We start from the raw sequence: 15,009 nt of genomic DNA on the forward strand, positions 1-15,009 counted from the left end.
AGGAAACACTGCCGCCATCAACAAGGTAACAGAGGAGGTCCGGTACAATCGTTTAGTTTAGTTTATTTGATTTATCAAGGGGCAGTGCGCATTAATCATTTACAAGAAATGAGGACATGGTTAAACCAGATTGAGCTAAAACTGCTCATTTCCATCTGTAGTCCCAACATATAATTCACAACAGACACAGACCACAATCTAAAATACAAAGGAGAGACATATGATGAAACAGATGAACAGTGGACAGCACAGAGACAAAACAGACATACAATTTCCACATTTTAAACTACAGTTGTTACAGTGTAGGGAAGAACAACACACAAAACAAGAATGACTTTCTTTGTGGGATTTTTTTTATTTTCTTAAAACTCTTGTTCTCTGTTCAGAGCAGGGGAGTATGACTTTTTTCAAAGGTGGGGGAGCCACATTAATAGGTTATGACTGACAGGGTCAATAGTGACACCTATTAACATTTTATTCATTTAATAGACCTTGAGAAATTCACAAAATGTATTAATTATTTTAACAAGTGATATTTATCACATTTATCAACTATTTCATATGATTCATCACGTTTATCACTCAATTGACTGTAGAAAATTACATTCACCAAATCCATCAGTTCAAGGGGCCGAGGGCTTTATGAGCCAATCTTTAGTTTTAAATGCCTCAATTAAATTGTATTACTTTTTAATTCGTTTGGTTTGTATCTATATTGGTGTATGTGATTTTATTTATTTATTTATTTAATAATTTATGTTTTTTAAGAATTATATAATTTTATGTCATCAATTTATCATTACATGCATTCATGTTAACCACTTTGATGGAACAGGAGTCGGCGCTAAGTTTGAAGTGTCAGGGTAAGCCAGAACCATGGTTTCCATGGTTACCGAGGTGGAGCTTATCTTAGCCACGTTGATGGAACCAAACTGTCACCCGAACAAGTGAGACTAGGCCGTTAAAGCCAGACTTTGAGCTAAGCGAGCTTGATGGAATACCCCCCAGGCCTCTCATGTATAAGCATGGCTCATGTTGATGTGCATTGCTCTAGATGTCCTGACGCTGCAGCCGCAGCGCCTTGTTTTGTTATTCTAGGTCGTATGTCTGAATTTGAACTGTGCAGTAATTGTTGTGCCAACATCCCATCCATCAAGGAACGGGGACCAATGCCTGTTACATGGAACAGATGAGGAACCTCGAGCTGCTCGATGGCGACGAAGGGCGGATGTGTGTTAATACGGAGTGGGGCGCCTTTGGAGATGATGGTGCCCTGGAGGACCTGCGCACTGACATTGACCGGGAATTAGATGCTGGCTCTCTGAATCCCGGCAAGCAACTGTGAGTGTCTTCAAGCTTATGTGACTTGCTACAACACAGAACAGTGTGTTTGAGACCTCTTTAATTGCTTAATAAGTGTAACATATTTTAGAAGAGCATCTGACCTGCTCCAGTTTCTAATGATATTATTATAACTTCCACATTAACGCATGCAGCAGAAGCTGAGAGGCAAATAAGTCGTTACATCGCTGTTAATCCACCTTTTTCCGAACGTCAGAAACGTAAGCCGGTTTTGCTCTTCCGGTGGAATTAAATGTTTACGTTTCCATGTTTCATTAGTAAATGCATGGATTTTTTTTTTTTCATTGAAAATCTGTAAAACGCATGGATCATCACGCCAGCTTTTAACAATGGATATCACACAAATGGACATCCATGTTAAAAGCCAGAGTTAATAGATCCATGTGTTTCCCGCAACTATGACAATGACTGAAAACCATGGAAACGTAAACATACAATTCCACCGGAAGAGCAAAACCAGCCTCAGAAACTCGTGGATAATTAAGTATTAAAGGCAGGAATAGAATTATATAGAGGCACTTTAGTGTCCACCAAATTGTTCTGTCCACCAGAGTGTCTGTGCTAATGGACTGAAAGAGCTTATGTCTGTCAGTCGGTATCCTTGGTTGTTTGTCTGTGAAGGTCTTTCAGTTACCGCCACTTGCCACTGTATGGTATGTGCATGGTTACTGGTTTGGCAACTAAGCTTTAGGTATATAAACCTATAAACTGGGAAATCTATCAATCAATCAAATCACTTTATTCATCCCCGAGGGTTAATCAAAGAGGCACACAGGGTAGCATGCATAACCTCACACACACAACAGTAAATAAATAACAAATAAGAAAGATGAAGTGACTGTGAATGCATTCATGTGCATGCATCTCTTGTCTTTTTGCATGTTGGTTTGCAGGTTTGAGAAGATGATCAGTGGCATGTACATGGGGGAACTGGTCCGTCTCATCCTGGTGAAGATGACCAAAGAACAGTTGCTGTTCCAGGGCAAGACAACATCAAAGCTCCTCACCACGGGAAGCTTCAACATCAGCTACATCTATGCCATTGAAAACGACAAGTCAGTTTTTACATGTGCTTTATGTGTGCTTGACAAATGATGCCCTCAAGGTCTATATATATACTGTATTACAGCAACATATCACATCCATACAAAGTAAGGAGTATACAGCTGCTGTCGGATCAGAACTTAGTTCAGATATAGGAACTGGTATTGAAACACCTATAGGCTTGTTTACTTTCTAAGGAATAAGGACAAAGATAAGGAGATTATAGCAGCATTTCCAGAGCTGGAAAATTGAGTCATTTGTATCACAGAAATGGTTTGTTCATGTTGCTTGTGGAAAATGTGGTCTTCTGCCTCACTAAAGGCCTTTGCACACTGAGTCCGTTGTTTTCGTCCGAAATTGCCGCACGTCAAAAAATAAATTCGACCTCATGTTGTGTCAATCATGTTTACACACCGAGTCCGAAACATTCGTCCGTCATTAAACTTTTCGGAACAGGTTCGATTTAATGCGTTTTTCGCATCCGTGAAAAGTCTTTTGACCAATCACATCAGCGTTTGGAGGCTGGAGAGGGAGAGAGAGGATCACAGCTGAGTGTCTGTGTCTGTGACTTGTGTGTGTGTGCGTGCGCCAGCCGCTGTTCACGTCTGTGTGTGTGTCTGTGTCTGTGTGTGTGCGTGCGCCAGCTGCTGTTCAGGATCATGGAAATTGTCCATCTTCTGTTTAATGGGTGAGCAAATAATCAATATCTTTCAAACTGGACCACTGACATCCTAGAATAAACTGTTGAAGTGATGATGATAGATCCGCTGCTCATTAACAAGCAGCAGATCCCCTCGCTAACGGTCCTCTCAGGATGGACACTTTTTCTCTTTCATTTCTCTACAAGTGAGAGAACCACGAAGTGCATCACTGCGTGACGATTTTTGTCTCCCTCTCCGAAATTTGGAACACAAAATAAAAACGCATGTGAATAAAACGCAACGGACTCGGTGTGCAAGGAGCCTGTGCGTAACGTTTTTTGTCGGATGACGGATACGAAAAACGCGTGCGAAAAAAACGGACTCAGTGTGCAAAGACCTTAAGGTTGATTTGTGCGTTAATCTCTCTTCACGAATAGTGACAATAGGTTGTGTAGTTTTTAGATCATATTGATGTTGCAGCACTGGCAGAAATCCATCTATACATTCCCCATCAACCACATAATACTGTATGTTGAGAAATCCACCAAGCGGTCTGAAGTAGTAGTAATATTGTTGTTTGTTTTCTCCTGCAGAGAAGAGGAAGGTCTTACAAGTGCTGAGAAGGTACTTCAGGACCTTGGTCTTGAACCATCGGTGGAGGATTGCATAGCCACTCAAAGAGTGTGTCAGATAGTGTCTACGCGGGCCGCACACCTGTGTGCAGCCACCCTGGTGGCAGTGCTGCGGCAGATCCGGGATAACAAAGCAGCGGAGAAGCTGCGTACTACAATTGGAGTTGATGGTTCTGTGTACAAGAATCATCCCGAGTAAGTTCTCCTGCAGTAACACAAATAATAATGCAAACAACAGCTGTGTGTGTGGGATTTCAAATTGTTGACTCAAATTGTTGAGTCTGTACTGTTCCTCCCTTTTCAGTGTCAACAAGGACAGTGTACCTGCTGTGCTTTGTTGCCCTGCTATTTTCCTTCATTGTGTTTCACCATGTATTTTCTACGTCTCCGACTGAGAGGAGATCACTTCAGGCCTCGTGAACCACTGTGCTTCGAATAGCCTTAAAATGACAAAAGAAAACTAAAAAACAAACCACCACACACTGATTGTAAAATGTGTCTTCTCTTTTCAGGTTTTCCCGGAGGCTCAACAAGATGGTACGTCGACTTGTGCCAGATTGTGATGTTCGTTTTCTGCTGTCACAGGATGGCAGTGGGAAGGGTTCGGCCATGGTGACAGCAGTCGCTTACCGTCTAGCTGCTCAACATGCAGAGCGTCAGAGCATCCTCGACACTTTGCGTTTGAGCCGTGAGCAGCTGTTGGAGGTGAAGAACAGAATAGGTGAGGAGATGGGACGAGGCCTGTCAAAACAAACCCACGAGCAGGCAGCCGTTAAGATGCTTCCTACATACGTCAGAGCGACTCCGGACGGAACAGGTAGGTTGAGGGGAAAATCTGATCTTTCACTCATGATTGAGTCAAGATTTTTTTTTCTTTCTACAACACATTGTGGGTGTGTTCAGAAACTTTCCTTATCGTCCTCACCAGAGCACGGTGACTTCTTGGCATTAGACCTTGGAGGCTCCAGCTTTCGAGTGTTGCTGGTGCAAGTGCGAAGTGGAAAGAAACATAATGTGGGCATGCATCAGAAGATCTACAGCATCCCACAGGAGATCATGCAGGGCACAGGAGAAGAGGTGAAACATGGTTTAAATGCTGTTGTATTTCACATATGATCACAACAACTGAAAAGAGGAAATTGTCCCGAAAAGTGTGACTGAGATACTGTGTTCAAACGAATGAGACAGATGGACAATCGGTCCATTCCCTAAATAAAATGTTTTGTTTTTGATATTGATTATGAGAGATAAGACAGAAGCATAGTGCATCATCGCACAACATGTAGCAACAAGTTGTTCAGACCACAGGGTGCGAGTGTGGAGTGAGAAATATCCACAGTCTGTTCTTGTGATTTATTCTCAGAGGAGTCAGCAGCTCCTCCAGCAACACACCTCTATCTGACACGCAGACAGACGTGTGAGTAAGGCTGTCTTTACACTGCAGGCCTTGATGCCCAATTCCGATTTGTTGCAATTTTTTTGATTGTCTATTTACATGTTCTGTCAGAAATGACCCATGTCTGATACTTTACTTTTATTTGTTTATTTGGGTGGGACAGTGCACATCAATGAACATATAAAAACATGTAAATGTGCCGGATTATAGCAGCAATGCTAATTTCCATCCGGAGTCCCAAAACATAAAAACAGTACAGTGACAGAAAAACATAGTATTATAAACGACATAACAATGCAGACAACAAGGACCTAACAAAACAACTATAACGAGATAAAACATAACATAACATGATACTGTATCTGCTTTTACACCTGCTTTGCCTAAGTGATCAACCCGCTGAAGAGGAAATAAGCTTGTGGACTTTTTTAAAGGCGGGAGATTTATTAGGTCACGTTATAATTTCATAATAATAGGTGAGTCTGGTGCTCAGAGTTTATATCCAACACGTCACTGTTTACAGATTGAACATCTAGTTTGTCTTTACAAAATAAAGTTAGTGAAGTGGCTGCGTGGAGCGGACCTGTTGTCAGATGAGCAGCTGACAGTGACAAAGCCTCTTGTTTGTTTTTCCTCTCTTGATTTCTAATCGACTCGTTTGAGTTTTTGCCGGTAATCAAATGTGAAATCTGGTGTTTCTCTCGCACGCTCTCTCTTTCACATGATATGATTATTCATTCCTGTATAACATTTGAACTGTGGCAGCTCATGAGGCAATGACAACAGCTGCCACCAGAACATGTGCGTAAATGATAGAAAGGCAGATGGTTGTTGTAAGCCCATCCAGGCTGTTTGAATGAATGCACCAAAATAACTGCATTACAGTACAAATTAAATTGTGATGTGTGCAAGACTGTTTCATATTAATTGTTTTTCCTTAAAGATTGTCTAATATTCTGCAACTTAATTTGGCTACATAACTATATTATTTATTTAATTCAATTTTATTTGTATCGTACCAAATTATTAGGGCTGTAGCTGATATCCGAGTACTCGAGTACTCGCTTGGCTTGGGCGGCATCCGATTGCCATTTCACCTACTCGGATTCTCAGATCAGAGTTGTTAAAATGTACATTTTGTATTCATGTTGGTTTTATGTCATTTGAAATGACATTTGAACCATTTAAAAAAACAAAAAACAAAAGTAAATGTCCAATGGTGTAGCCACAAAGGAATGATATTTTATCTTAAGTGTACTAAAATATACTTTCTTCTGAAAAAATTGAATTGATTTTTTTATCAAGAAACAGTGTTGCATTGCAAAAGTGAATTACATTTATTCCACACTTGAGTCCAGATTTATTTTCCTGTATAAAGTCAGATTTCTATGAAAAAATACCAGAACCAGTTGACCCCTAAAACAATCAGATTTCATGTAGACATACTGTATGTCTTAACAGCCACCTGGTAATTTGCAGGAGTAGGCCTCTAAAATGTCGCCCTCTTCACAAATCTCAATTCAATTAGTGGCCCACTAATGTTTTTTTTTTCACATGTCTGTTGTTTTATTCAGCTCTTCAACCATATTGTGGACTGCATCGCTGACTTCCTGGAGTACATGGGCATGAGAGGAGTGTCCTTACCTCTGGGATTTACCTTCTCTTTCCCCTGTCATCAAAGCAAACTGGATCAGGTAATGTTATATTAAATGTAAGCTACCAATGACAAATATTTATTTCTTCTCAGTGATGGTAATAGTCAGTACGTTTACATGCAGAGCTTAATCGAGCTATGCTCAAAATTCGATTTTAGTAGTAGTAGTAGTAATTTATTTGTCCCCGTAGGGAAATTGAGCTGCAGCAGATCACTTGACATTTCATCTAAAAAACAACAACAACACAGATAAAAACAGCACAGTACAACTTTCACACAGATTAACACTCATCATTAACACTCATCATCAGTGAGTCAGTTTTTATGTTCATCTCAGCCTTAACCTGGTCAGACCAGCTGAGCAGGCTATGGGCTGACCAACACTAACAGTGACTATCGATTATTATTAAGGGATTTAATGGCCTGGGGCACAAAAGAAAATTTAGCTCTGTTTTTAATAAACAGAGGGGGGCGGTATCGTCGCCCGGATGGAAGAGGGTTAAATGAGTGGGCAAGGGGGTGCCTTTGGTCACCTATAATTTGGTCACCTATAATATTCCTTGCCTTTTTCTCTATCCTATCTCTGTAAATCGATTTTGGCGTCAAGTCGGACTTCTGTCCTTGTCTCAATATACATGCAACTGAAAAAACCGAATAACTGACGGGGTCCGCCCCCTCATGCGCCGTCACCCGTTGCTTCAGCGGGTTAATACGCCGCCTGTCCTGTTGACTTTTCTGTCACCTCGTAAAAAACTGAATATAAACAACTTATAAACTTAATAATAAATTCTCAACTGCAGTAGCTTACCCGACCAGACGCGCCAGCCTGGGCTGGATGCGCCCTGAGAATAGGGTGCGGGCTTCCTTTTTTCCTCTCTCTCTCTCTCTCTCTTTTTAAAAAAAAAACACTCTTGCTGGTTGCGCTGTGTGAAATGCATTGACTCGGCGCTGATGTTGGGTTTTTTTCTTTACTTTGCCGGGTTCGGGTGGCTTCTCTGCTCCACTTGGTGCGGTTGTGGAGCATGAACACATGCATTGTCCAGTTCTACTCCGACTAAGGTGTATACATGACGGAGAAAATCGAATTCCAATCGCATTATCTGGGTGTCTTAATCGGAGTTCTCAACTCCGATTTCAGTCGGACTAAGGTGTTTACATGCACTTCAGTTGTCCAGTTATAGTCGGATTAAGGCAATAATTCGTTTTTTTCAAGTGTCATGTAAACGTACTGACTGTCACCTACACAGTTCAGTTCAAAGATAGGACTAGATGTTCCAATCCTGTGTTGTTTGAGGTAATAGATCTTCATGCTGATGGGGGGAGTGGGTCTCCAATCCATGGGTTGCAGGAGAGGGTCTTAAAGGTGTTCAGAAATGGCCGTTTGTCCTGTTTGTTGCGCCTCCTTACACGAGTCTCCACGAGTTGCCGCACAAGTTTACCTGAGTAAGGTAAACAAATTTGATTGGGCGTTATCGAGCAGACAGGATATTCAATGTTTGGCGCGGGGCCGAGCTGGGTGTGTGTGTGTGTGTGTGTGAATGTGTGTGTGTATGTGCGAGTGTGTTTAGCTAATGTAGCTAACTGTTAGCTAGTAGGCTTGCTACGTTATAGCTTGCTAACCTAGCCAGCCAGGCTAAGTGATGGACCGTAGGGATCTGGAGGAGGAGGAGGAGAGTGGAGTAGGGACGGGGGAGAGTTTGTGTCGGTGGTGGTGGACGAGTTTCCTCCATGGTACCCCCCGTTTTTCTCAGCGTTTGATTGACGGATGACGGCTCCAATATCACTGGCAGATGAATCGTGAGCAACGTGACGCATAATTCGTGCACCTGTATTATCCAATACGAAAAAAAACTACCCCACTTTCACCACGGATTTACTCGAAAATAGAATTTTGCAGAAAGTTTGGGCTACATCATGATGAGTGATTTCACTAATTTTAAGACCTATAGTGGGCTCAAAATCAATTTTCTTTTCTGAATACCTTTAAAGTCCCCCTCCAACCATCCTTTTAGTTATTTTAAAGCATTCTCAGTGGTCTTTAAGTTGTAATTATGAAGTTTTCAGCCAAAATCACAAAACCTGTGCCATTTCCCAGGGCTCTCCTTCTGCAGATAACCAGTAGCTCATTAGAAATTGCATCTCTGAGTGGTGGGCGGAGACAGCGCTGCTCTGCACCCAATTTGAAGGCAGAAATACTCAGAAATGCAATTTTGCCCTTACTTTTCTGCTGATAATAATAATAATAATAATAATAATAATAATAATAATAATAATAATAATAATAATAAACAACTTTATTTATAGAGCACTTTTCATACATGAAAAATGTAGCACAAAGTAGGTCCTCTAGCATCAGAAAAATGCCACAGGAACATGTGAACAACATGAAAGAGGGGGTCTTTAAGCTGAGGGCAGGCCTCGTAGAGACCGTCAGGTATATACAGTATATATGTATATAGTGGGGAAAACAAGTACCTCTTGCATGGTAAGTGTGCATAAAGGCCATGGAGGCATTACTCGTTTTTTTTAAACAGCTAATTCCAGTCTTTCTCTACAGCTCTCTGCGTGCTCCTTGGCTCTTGGACAAAGTATTGATTTTTGATAGAAATTATCTTTTCTTCTGGATAACAATAGTAATGAGAAACCTTTTTATAGGCATCAATTGGTCTAAAGCAGCTTATACTAATTAGCACTGATAGGGGACAGGATCGCTTAATGAGAGTTTTCAGCCGGTTTATATAATAAATATTATTATATTATTATTATATATATATTATTATAATATATATATATTATATATATATATTATATATTATATATACTGTAATACTTATTCCTTGTGCCATTTCATTTTATTGCACAGAACTTAATTTATGGACATATGTTTTGATTTCTTTGTATGTGTGGATTACTTGGGTTCTTACAGACATCTGGTGAAAATGAGTGATTTGTGTCCAAGTGAACTGTCCATCATTTATCTGAACAATATTCTCTGGCTGCACTGCGGACGTGCTCTCAAATCTGAACAAACTTTATGCGTTGCTCTTCATTTTTTTCCCCAACAGGAATTTCCATGACAACACTGGAGATGTAGAACATGTAGGGAAAGCTATGGTTTGTCAACATGAATCACTTTGCAGATTAACCATTCACCATCCACAGCAGTCATAAATAATTTCATTTGGTTATCTCTATTTTCTACAAATACAAAAGCAACAATTAGTAGAGATATATACTGTATATATTAATTTATTTCTCCAACAATTACATTTCTGCCTTCTTTTTGTTGGCAGAGTAGAACTCAAATGTCGATCTACTAAGCCGGATGTTAGGTAACAGGATATGTGTTAACAGCATCTTTTGGAGGGTAAAAGCCACTCAAAGTTTAAATAGTTTATTTTTTACTTTGTTTGGTATGTCAAATATGAATAAAACCAAAATGAGGAGCAATCACAAGGCTCTAGGCCTACAAAAAGTGCCTTACCATAATTAACTTTGTTTTTATATTTGTATATTTTTTAAATTCATTTTCAGCTGTTTTCAAGTATTTGCTCGGTGGCTGTGGGATTGCACTATAATGAAAATAAAACCACAGAACATTCAACCACTTTCTCAAAGGCTGTTATTATAAGAAAGTGGTGTAAGTGGTGTTCAATTGGGCTTCAAAAAGCAGATCACATCATCAGGAAAGAAAATTATGCAGGTACACTGACACAGTATGTCAAGAAAAAAGCCAGGAAGTTTAATCTTTGTCACAAATGGACATTGGACAATGACACCAAGCACACTTTTGCACAGTTTTGGCAAAATGACAACATCAACAAAGTGACCACCACAAAGCTCTGACTTCATTCCAAAGGAAAGGAGGCCTCCAACCATCACTCAGTTCCTCCAGTTCTTCTTTAAGAGTGGAACAAGATTGTGTACCCTTATTGTTAGAAGACCGTGGGGGGGCTACTGGAGAGGTCTGACCTCAGTTTAACTGTGAATGTAAAGCTACTAAGTACTAACACTAAGTGCAGGTGAAACTCTGACAGACTGGGAAGAAGATCATAAAACCCACTGTCACAAACAATGCCAGACAAGGTTTAAGGTTACTGTATATTGCTAATTTCAACTGTATATTTATATTAGCAATAATAGAAAACAGACTCACGGCAGCTGTTACACACACAGCTGTACACATACTATACAATCCATCTCCCTCACTGACTTACTGCTTTCATTTCCCAGGGTATTTTGCTGAAGTGGACAAAGGGTTTCAAAGCCAGCGGCTGTGAAGGACAAGATGTTGTGACTTTACTGAAAGATGCTGTCCGCCGCAGACAGGTGAGTACATGTCTGATAAAACACCAGAAATGTCAACACTTAGGGGATAGTTCAACATGTTGGCAAATTGGCCCATTGCCATAATCCCTATTGTTTTAGGAGTAGGTTTGTCACCTAAAAATTTCGGTGCAAGATTGATTATGTTCATTTTGTCTTCTTGTAGATATTAGTTATTTTTTTCTTGTGTTCAGACAAAAAATCAGAGTGATGTTACCTGCTTGACAGTTTCGACTGTGACTCCAGTCTTCCTCAGAAGCGTCATCCGACGTGGCCGGCTCGCCAGCTGATAAATGACACGTCAGCAGCTCATTCTGATTTTTTGTCTGAACACAAGAAAAAAATAACTAATATCTACAAGAAGACAAAATGAACATAATCAATCTGATACGTGGAAGGTTTGGACACGACTGTGTTAAGTCGCTCCGCCGACTGAAAAAATTGCAAAAATCGCAAGCTTGCCAAAAAAATCACCAGAGATTCACCCTCCGATGCAAAGACGAGGACATAACACCGGCAAGCCTCAACATCAAAAGCCCCATTCCGACCAGGAATGCAGAAAACATAATCGATAAAGCAAAAAAGGCTCCCATCAGGGAACGGATAAGAACAACGGTAAGCAAAATTGACAAAATCAACACATAAATAAAAGAGGAAATGGACAGTTTCAAAAATCACTACATGCTGGAGAAGAATTGGTAGGGGGAAATAAACGCACACCTAAAACACACATATACGAACAGGAATTTGACACATCAAAGCAACGTCAGATCAAAAAACTAAACAAACTAATAGAAAAGATAACAGAAGCAAAAAAACACTTTTCAAAACCAATGAAAACGCACCCTCACATAAACAGAAAAAACAGTATTAACAAGAGGCCAACCAAACCCCTCCTTGGAACAACAGAACACCACAGCAAAAACTCAAAACAACTGGCACAACTCAACAATATAACCGTACAAAAACAAAAAACCCTCATATCACACGATGTGGTATCATTATTCACAAAAACCCTCGTTGACATCACTTTGCACATGGTACAAGAACGCTGTAAGGAAGTAAGGAAGACCAGACTCTCAAATAACGCACAAACCTCACAGTTGATGACATATCCACACTTCTGAACTTTGTTGCCAAATCCACTTATTTTCAGTTTAAAAACAAGACAGACAGAAGGATTTTTTCATGGAGGACCTGGAAACCAAAGCAATCCATACAGCACCTACTCACTGTAAACCTACATTATGGAAAAGATACGTTGACGACATCCTGGAGATGTCCAGACAAATAAAAACCGGACACACACAAGACCTCACAGATCCCCTGAACACCATGGTCACCACCGGCAACATTCAATTCACACAGGAAGAAGAAATAAACCGGACCACAGCATTCCTGGACATGAATATCCACCACGGAGAAGACGGCAGCATCAATGTCACAGTTTACAGAAAACCCACACACACAGACCAGTACCTCCTCTGGACATCAGAACATCCCACAGCACAAAACTCTCAGTCATCATAACACTTTATGAACAGGCCACCATCATAACTGAAGAGATAGACAGACAGGAGGAGGACAAACACATACAACACGCACTCGCACTCTGTCAATACCTCATAAATAAAGGAAAACAACAAGTAAAAAACAAAGAGGAAAAGAAAAAAGACAAAAAAAACAAAACACACAAAAGACGGACGACGATCATAACCATAGCATAGATCCGGGGGATAACAAAACCAATACAACGGATTATGAAGAAACATCACATCAACACAGCAGTAAAACCACACACAAAACTCTGTCAGCTACTAGTTCACCCAAAGGATAAAATAGCACCGGACCAAAAATGTATGTAATTTATGAAATACTGTGGAAGTCATGCAACAAAGCATACATCGGAGAAACAGGGCGGTCATTCAACATAAGGAAAAAAGAACATCAAAAAGAATGCGAGAAAGAGACAGCAGGGCGATTCACACGGACACGAAAAGACAAAGCAGAACAGGAAAACCTCAAATCAGCAATCACAGATCACTGCAGAAGAAGTAACCACATCATCGACTGGGACAAAGGCAAAATCATCACATCGGATGATAAATGACACGTCAGCAGCACGTCGGATGTCGGTGCAAGCTATTTTTAGATCGGCGGAGCAGAGCCTCGAGCTGCTCAGAGCTACGCTTCGGAGGCTAATGGGATTTCTTGGTTTCCCTCATCAAACTCATCAAATACACAATCCAACAACTCCAAAACGCTCTGGTGGACAAGTTGTGAGCTGCACATTCACCACGCTATGAGATGATATCGGAACATTACGAAACAAGGTTGTTTTTTCGAGGTAAATTCATGCAAAACCGCTGATGCGCGTTCCCGTCGGGCGTAGTTTTTTGGCAAGCAGTCTCTGCATTTGCCTCGAAAACAACTCTGTCTTGTAATGTTCTGTTATTATTATCTCATAGTATGTTGAATGTGCATGTGATAACGTTTTGGAGTTGAACAAACATCCTCGCACATGGAAAGGGAGACATGTTGACAACTAGTCCCGTTAAGAACAAAGCCTTGCAGCAGGTGTTATTTATCCCTGATGACCAGCATTTCCATTTCATATGAGCCCTGATTTAGAGCCATGGTGATTTCTCAACGTATAGACAGATTCTCATGTACATCAGTGTCTTTACTGGTTTGTGAAAAGGCTCCACAGTTGTCTTCACCTTCATTTGTCACACTCTGAATGTTGATAATGTGTGCTTTTTTAATGGAATTGTTGATTTTCGTTCCTTCTAGGAATTTGACTTGAACTTTGTGGCTGTGGTGAATGACACAGTGGGAACCATGATGACCTGCGGTTATGAGGACCCCAAATGTGAGGTGGGACTCATCGTAGGTAAGTCTTTTCACCCCGCCACCTTCCTCTGTGCCTGTGTGGCTTTCAATTGCAGCTCTTTGAATAAATGTAGAGGTTTCCTTTCATGACAGCACTTGTGATGTTCACTGGTCTTGACAGGCACAGGGACTAATGTCTGCTACATGGAAGAAATGCACAACATCCAACTGGTGGAGGGTGATGAAGGTCAAATGTGTATCAACATGGAGTGGGGAGCGTTTGGTGACAATGGTGAACTTGATGACTTCTGTACCCAATTTGATCGCAATGTTGACGATTGCTCCAGCAACCCCGGGAAACAGAGGTAATGGATGGATAGATCCTGTCAGCAAATAGTCAGAGCCATGAATTGTTTTGTGAGGGACTCACAGGATTCAACTCAGTCAGCTGCAGCATCGTGTACCTGCCTCTGAACTGGTCATGTTGTGATCCATGCTGCACTGCCCCAAGCTGCCTTTTATTAGTGCTAGTTAATTCTACCAGCGTGCTGCAGCTGACTGATATCAAGAGTTGTTGGGTTTAACAGATGGAAATTAGCGGCTCCGCTAAATCTGGTGCAGCCATCTTTTTATTGTCTCAATAATTAATGTCACTGCACACTGTCCTTTTAAATAAATAAAATAAACAGACAACTGTCAAACAGACAGTTTTAAAGGCTAAATGGCTGGCAGAGTAAGTTATGATGTTTAATGAGAATCATTATTTTAAAAAGTCAAATATGCCACTGCGCATGAGCATCTTGCTACCCAAATACAGTGCCTCTGAAAAGTCTATCTTAACTTTTTGTTTTTTGGCAGGCGTTTTCCCCCCCTACAACCCAACCATACTCATAATCATCTGCTCCTTCATTAATGTGACACATTGGTCAAAAAATCCCAAAACAAGAGATTTATAATCTGTTCAACTGTTAAAATATACAGTTAAAGCAGAAGTAAGTGATATATTTGTGTTAATATAAGTCTTAAATAGTTATATCTTCCGACAGCAATCACTTCTGAGTGTTTGGTCTGAAACACGGGTCTGTCAGTCCCTCTGCTCTGCTCTGAGCCCAGGAGAAAACA

At 40.6% G+C, this 15,009-nt stretch overlaps 1 protein-coding gene across 1 annotated transcript in view; it reads left to right on the top strand.

Moving 5' to 3' along the window:
- Positions 1-15,009, top strand: part of hk2 (hexokinase 2) — a 43,030-nt gene that overhangs the window by 20,544 nt on the left and 7,477 nt on the right. The window contains exons 7-15 of the mRNA XM_085787781.1: positions 1,158-1,341; positions 2,256-2,417; positions 3,641-3,874; positions 4,192-4,496; positions 4,608-4,756; positions 6,650-6,769; positions 10,963-11,058; positions 13,849-13,948; positions 14,069-14,252. Of these exons, the coding sequence (XP_085643907.1) occupies positions 1,158-1,341; positions 2,256-2,417; positions 3,641-3,874; positions 4,192-4,496; positions 4,608-4,756; positions 6,650-6,769; positions 10,963-11,058; positions 13,849-13,948; positions 14,069-14,252 (1,534 nt within the window). The remainder of the gene's footprint in view (positions 1-1,157; positions 1,342-2,255; positions 2,418-3,640; positions 3,875-4,191; positions 4,497-4,607; positions 4,757-6,649; positions 6,770-10,962; positions 11,059-13,848; positions 13,949-14,068; positions 14,253-15,009) is intronic.

This window comes from Trachurus japonicus, chromosome 9, assembly GCF_045865225.1.
Source record: "Trachurus japonicus isolate A0001 chromosome 9, Traja_1.0".
NCBI classification, from domain to species: Eukaryota; Metazoa; Chordata; class Actinopteri; order Carangiformes; family Carangidae; genus Trachurus; species Trachurus japonicus.